The sequence below is a fragment of the Siniperca chuatsi genome, linkage group LG15, assembly GCF_020085105.1.
Source record: "Siniperca chuatsi isolate FFG_IHB_CAS linkage group LG15, ASM2008510v1, whole genome shotgun sequence".
Classification (NCBI taxonomy): Eukaryota; Metazoa; Chordata; class Actinopteri; order Centrarchiformes; family Sinipercidae; genus Siniperca; species Siniperca chuatsi.
In genome coordinates this window covers 15,494,069-15,500,788 of record NC_058056.1, presented here as the reverse complement: position 1 = coordinate 15,500,788, position 6,720 = coordinate 15,494,069, and the positions used below count along the sequence as shown (strand labels likewise).

General features: G+C 42.9%; 1 protein-coding gene across 1 annotated transcript; it reads left to right on the top strand.

Annotated features, from left to right (window-relative positions):
- Nucleotides 1-1,891: 1,891 nt before the first annotated feature.
- id2a (inhibitor of DNA binding 2a) lies at nt 1,892-6,377 on the top strand. Its single transcript, XM_044166973.1, has 3 exons — nt 1,892-4,482; nt 4,775-4,835; nt 5,746-6,377. The coding sequence occupies exons 1-2, from the start codon at nt 4,129-4,131 to the stop codon at nt 4,829-4,831; spliced, it is 411 nt and encodes a 136-aa protein (XP_044022908.1). The 5' UTR covers nt 1,892-4,128; the 3' UTR covers nt 4,832-4,835; nt 5,746-6,377.
- Nucleotides 6,378-6,720: the final 343 nt, after the last annotated feature.

The following is a 6,720-nucleotide window of genomic DNA, read 5'->3' as shown; positions in this document are numbered from 1 at the left end:
GTGAAAAACTACTGGACTGTACTTATTTAATACTTTTAGACTTACATCATGTCGGTTTTTGATCCTCAGCACGTTCAAAGAGGCTTCACCTCGTTTTTTAAGGTGGTTTTTAATTTTCTGTACGGTTCGTCGTAATTTCTGACCTTTAGTTGCATGATGTTATTCCTATGCAGTATATTTTGTCGTTTAACTTGTTGAAACCGCGGACAAAACATCATTCTGTGGAAATCTTATTTTAATATCCTCCGTTACCTACCCGGACTTTAACTTCAGGACAGGTCACACACACACAAAAAAGTTAATTTCTTAGTAGGCATTTTCTGTCATAAACATTATTTTGGCATAAGGAGAAAAAAGGTAAATCATTTCAAATCTGCCTAATATTTACTCAAAGAAATAAGCTGCAGGGCGGAGGATCAACAAGTTGACCGGAGCGCAGACAGTCCGACGCCGGGGCTGCAGGGCGCACTTCGGCTGGCTGGCAGCTCCGCTTTGTTTTCTAAATCTTATCTCCTGAACCCAAACTAATAGGTTGGTGACCGGGAAGAGAAGGGGGTTGGGTGGGTGGGGGGAGGCATGTATTTGTTCGCTGCGACTGAGGAATGTATTTGAGAATTGAAGGGGCAAAGGAAACTTTAGAGAAACTTTAAAAAATGACTTGTGGCCACACAAGCGTGGACTGCAGAGGAAACGTGTGGCTGTTTGGTCACAAACTTTTTTTAGGTTTCGCCCCTGAAGTTTGCACGGCATATGGTGAATAAATAAATAAATTCACTTGGCCATCCATGAACTTTGGCAGCCTTAACGTTACTGTATACAGGGTTAAATTTAGCTGAGGTTGGTCATCATACTGCCACATCTGGAAACATGTCATAGGCAGACCGAGTCTGCTTGAGAGTCTACTCAGATTGAGTAAAAACTAACGTTAACTTGAGATAGATCTATTAATGAATGAAAATATCCCTCGGATTGATTTGAGGGATATTTGAAGCTGAATGAAGACTCTTTCTCAAACCCAAACTGACTGACAGGGTTAAAGACAAATTTTTGATGGTTTAATTTCAGAAAACAAAAAGAAGATGCCATTAATTTGGCACGATAAAGTAAAGATTATCACTTAAAAGTAAGGAATTGGTGTTGGAAGTATTCAAATCATTTACCTAGCAATACTGCAATATATATAAATAGCCTATACTCAATTATAAGTTAAAGTCCTGCATTGAAAATGTCACTTAGTAGGCTATTAAATACACTAAGTATCAAAAGTAGAGTAGGTGTACTCATAATGCAGAAAAACGTCCCCTGTGAGTGTTATATATTAAACTAATGGATTCTTATTACTGATGCATTAAGGTGTAAGTAGCATTTTACTGTTGTAGCTGGTGAAGGTGGAGCTCATTTTAATAAGTGTTGGCCTACATGCTGTTAGGTAGCCAATAACAGTGCATTATATTTTATAAGATCATATTTTATATGTAAAATCTTAATGATGTAAAGTAGGAACTACAGCTGTCAGACAAACATGATGGGGTCAAAAGTGGCCTAATATTTTCCTCTGTAGGCTAATGAAATGGAAATACTCAAGGAAAGTACGAGTATCTCAAATTTGTACTTAAGTACAGTAGACCTATTTGAGTTAATGTGGCGGCCACCACCGAAGAAGAATCCCGCGACCCAAATCCCGTCCCGGCGTTAAAATCTCCCTGGTTCGGCCCCCGGGTTGATCAGCTGAGAACCACCTCTGATTGACAACCCCGAAACCCCGTCTCCATGGAAACCGCCTCAGCGGCGCCGCGAGGGTTGGCTCGAGGGCTGCTGTGAATGGGGTGACGTCACGGCGCCGGCGCCAGAGAGTCTGCTCCAAAGACAGAGCGAGAGAGGGGAGAGAAGGAGGAAGAGAGAGGCAGGGGTGAGGCTGCTGCTGCTGCTATAGCTGCTGCTGCTGCTGCTGCTGCTAGTGGAGGTTCGCTCGGCTTTTCACCGACGTGCTCTTGCGCCAATTCATCACCTGCCTGTCAGGCATCAGTCAGGGGCATCGTGCGAAATGTACACAGCTGTGGGAGCGAAAGGAAGACGGGGAGAAAATGGAAAAATCATATTGCACCAGATGTGGACACAGACTGCAGGAGTTCCAGATTATATTAGAAATGCATAAAAACAGGAACCTCCGACAGCTGAAGGAGAAGGTGTCCGTGTCTGGTGAATATAACCGCGCGTAAAACAACAATGACACAGATGGTGTTTTGCTGGATTTTGTAAAATACTGCAAAACATTTCACTGACATTTTCTCCGACTAGTATCGCGGACGCAAAATCATCACTAAATAGATTATTATAGGCTAAAGCAACTTTCTTTCTCTTCACCCTCTCTGCACACAGTAAGAACAGCTTGCTTGTGCTTTTCATAAAGACCCTACATGCCTCTGCAGCCTGTGCACTCCAAACTGCGTCTCTTTTTGTCAATTGGGATTACTTCCGCTTTTAGGATTTCCTTGTTTGTGTTTTTTTCCGCTGAATTGTCATTAAAATATACCGCAAAACATCAAAATTATAATATTTTCCTCTCGCAAGTCCTCTCTCCATAACGAGTTTTAACAGTGGCCCTCCCATCGCCTCTTTAAAAATACATTGATTTTATTTTAAAAATCAAGCACATCACAACAGTCCCCAAATGCTCCCGGGGGCAATTAGTTAGTGCAGCATCAAACATCCTCCCACCTCCAGCTGAAGAATGAAGCGTGTAATTCCTACAAACAAATGGCTCATTCAGAAAACGTTAAAGTGTCAATAGCAGTTAATCACCTCTTCACGTGCTCAGATATGAAAGCCACATTTGTAGGCCATGACTAAATGCACTTTGACACACAACATACTCAGGTGACAATTAACACTGAAGTGCACCGGACCTTTACTGATGCATTTAGATAGATACGCACAGCCACTTCAAATAAACACGTAGGTGTACATGGCTGCGTTGGGAAAAACTACACATCTTAAAATGAAATTTCGTGTACACACAAAGCCTTAAATGACTAACTGTTCAATTTGTTATAAGGCAGAACTGTGAAATCAATGCATTTAAAGTTATCCGTCAACTCCTAATTGTTTTATTTATTTTCTGATCTGTACTGTCGCGCACCATCTCCAAAATTTTGAAAGATCACACAGTCTGTACACAATTTGAGACACTGCCGGTAACTGTGAATAAATAATAGACAATTCTAACGTGCGTCAAATTACTGAATCATATATTTTGGACAAGTATTACCACAGAAGGTCAAATAGATCCCCAAACTTTAGATTCTCATGTGTAAAAACACTAAAAAAATAAATAGATTTCCTGGTGGAAACTGTTTCATTTGGCCAGTCAAACATTTCTCTCTGTTTGCTATTCAGTCTCAGAAACTTGCCTTCACACCGGTCCGGGCTGGAGTGAATTAAGAATCATCAGGCGCGCCTGATATGGTCCCTATCATCACTGCTCCACACCTCCAAACCCGCACATGTCTCAGAATGAGTGATGGCTGACAATGCGTGATTGTTCTGTCTGGAAGATAAAGTTATCAGACTCAGACTCTTACACTGTCGTGCGTGTATGAATACATTTTTATTCTGACTGGAACCCGTTTGATTTTTAAATACATTTTTCCAAATGCATTTCTGCTTTATCTCCATGACAAAACTACAAGATCAAACTGAAATCGTCTAGGCAAAGGCATCGGCGCGTGCTCACACTTGCACACTCACAATTGACAGCCATGCGAATCATTAATTTTCTTGATCAGAAACAGGTAAGGGCTTAATTTTCCAAATTGTCCACCGGAGCTGCTGAAGCGCCCTCTGAGTTCCGCCTCCAACATGCGTTGCCACTGGTAACGCGGTGGAGAAGGGGAGGGGTTTGAGCACGAGGAGCCAATAGTGGAGCTAAAAGGCGTTGAGTGACACGGTGTCCCTGACCAATCAGCGCGTTGGACCCGCCTGCGTCGCATGCCCAGCCTGCTGCCTATATAAACCACACTGACAGCTTGGTAATCCAGTCTGATCGCTGATCGTCTGGCAAAAACAGGACTTTAAAGAAGCAAGATATCGACACGCACAAACCCTCTCGCCTAACTTAACACTGACAAAATGAAAGCAATAAGCCCCGTGCGGTCTTTCCGGAAAAACAACGCGAATTTATCAGAGCACTCCTTGGGAATCTCTCGGAGCAAGACCCCGGTGGATGACCCGCTCAGCCTGCTGTACAACATGAACGACTGCTACTCCAAGCTGAAGGAGCTGGTGCCCAGCATCCCCCAGAACAAGAACGTCAGCAAGATGGAAATCCTGCAGCATGTCATCGACTACATCCTGGACCTGCAGATCGCTCTGGACTCCAGTGTCGCACTAACCAGCCTGCATCTCCCTGCGCGGCCGGGGCAGGCTCCATCCAGGACCCCTTTGACCACCCTCAACACAGATATCAGCATCTTGTCATTACAGGTAATTACACCGTAGCTAAACAAGCATCTTAATTGGGAAACGATAGCCTGGTGTGTTGTGGAAGATATTTAGTCGCTTTTTATTCGTGCGCATAGCCAATGCGCTTTTGTAGGCTATGCGTAACTCGCACAAAATGGCTTGTTGGAAAAGAAAATGGCATGTTTTTTTTTCTTTTGCACAGAATCAGACGAGGAAGAGATTCGACCGACATAACACTGTTCCAACGCCCGACACCTCAATCGGATGATGCGTAAAGAATTAACATTTGGTCTGTTTGTTTGTTTGTTTTCAGTCCCCGGAGTTGCCATCAGAGCTGATGACAGATGACAGCCGGACTCTGCATCGTTAAAGCGGTAAGTAGGCTGTCCTCATGTCTGCTGCTGCATTCTGTCCAGGGCTTTTAGGCTCCGCTACATTCTGTCTCCCAGTCTGCTGGAGCAGAATGGGCTCGAATTACCATTTACCAATCCATTTGTTCCCTGCTAATGTGGTTGTCGTCTCGCGTTGCTGTAATGGTCCCAATATGTTTTGCATGAGAATGCGCTGCAAACACTGGGGGCGTCAGTTATGACGAGGCGCGGATAGTTGGCTTGACTTGAATCCAAATATGATCATATATGATTTTTTTTTTTTTTTTTGTTAAATGTATTTTCTCAACCTTTAAAGCAGAAATGTAGCCATCTCAAACAAAAAGGTAACACCAATTGCTCCTTCAGGACTTCAGTGTGTCAGTAAGGTGATCCGGATTAATCAAATCATTCTGTGACTCAACCGCTGTGTCCAAAGACATCTCGCTGGCACATATTTTGTGTTTGGTGGAATAAAATGGGAGATATTCGCTCCAGGCTGCTTGGGTAACTGTATATAAGTAGCAGTCGTTAGAGTTGTATTATACCCTCTTGTGTCTATAATGAAGAGCATCTGCAACAGGAAAATAATGGCTGTTTGGATTACTGCTACTACGATGTCTGCATATAATTGGTACAAGAAGTGGGTAGGCGCCAGCTGAGCGGCAATTACGCTGATTCTTCCCCAGATTGTAGGTTGTAGGCTGAAGTTGTGCGAAAAGTGTGTGTGAGTCCCCCCCTTCTCTCTCTCTGTGTGTGTATGTGTGTGTACACATCTGGAGCGCAGGGTTTGCTTAGCATTGGGAGTGTTTGGTTAAATGTTAAAAACTGTGGCTTCCTCCCTGGCGCCAGTCTGTCCGGATCTCTGCCCTGTTTGCATTTTCTAAACACGCCTCTCTTTCTCAATCTTTTGCAGGTGTTTGGTCAAGACGCAAAAAACACACAGGACCTGGGGAGCAGGACTTTCCCCCCCCCCTCCAACCTCTGTCCTCCAGGCCTGGATTTTTTTCTTTTTTCTTCTGACGCTGAAATCAAGAGACTTTTGCTTATTATGGGACAATCTTATGTGATGTGTTTTCTGTTTGGACACTTCATTATTATTTAACTTAAGACTTTTTTTATTTGTGGGTCCTTTCTGGAAATGGAAGGCGCGTTATATTCCCGACAGTGGGAGGAAAAACAAGATTATTGTCACAAGGATTATTCCCCCCACCCCCACCCTTGTCCCTCTCCTTGTTGAAGTCTTCGCTTTTTTTGCGGAGGTGGGAACGTGAATAGAAAAGACAACTTGGTTAGTTACTGTAAAAAGTTTAGTCTCGTCTTGTCAGAATTGTTGGCACATGAAGGACTGGACGTTGTTTAAAAAAAAAAAAAAAAAAAAGTTAAAATGAAAGAATGAAACCGTGTGAACTCTTATCGGGAGTTTATCTTGTATAGTTGCAGGAATTTCTGCAAAAGTGTAATGTTGTACTTAATTATGCTGAAACTTTTTATAAAAGTAATGTAAATTGTACCTTTTTTTTTATACAAAATAAATCAAAAACGCAATTTGAACATGTTTCATTTGGGGGGAGGAGTGAGAATTCAGTGTTGGACTCGGGGGTTCAGAAGACGTAAAACCAGTTTCCCAGCTGTCCGTCCAGCTGGTTTCTACACATGTATATATGGACATGGCCGCGCTGTATGTACAGTGAACATATGATGCACTTCACAAACAAATCCCACAACAAAGTGTCCTTATCAGAGCTGCACTAAGTGACCTGAACACAGCGTCAACGCTTCACCGAGGCTAACATGACCTGCAGCACACAGTTGCATAAAAGCTTACTGACTGCTGACTGCCCTTTTACTTTCACACATGCTATGTAAAGTAAGTTAAATAGGATTAAAC

Excerpts from the sequence above, each read along its gene's own strand:
- id2a (XM_044166973.1), top strand. The coding sequence starts at position 4,129 with ATGAAAGCAATAAGCCCCGTGCGGTCTTTCCGGAAAAACAACGCGAAT. Across the intron at positions 4,483-4,774 it reads TCAGCATCTTGTCATTACAG|TCCCCGGAGTTGCCATCAGA; the intron begins GTAATTACACCG and ends GTTTGTTTTCAG.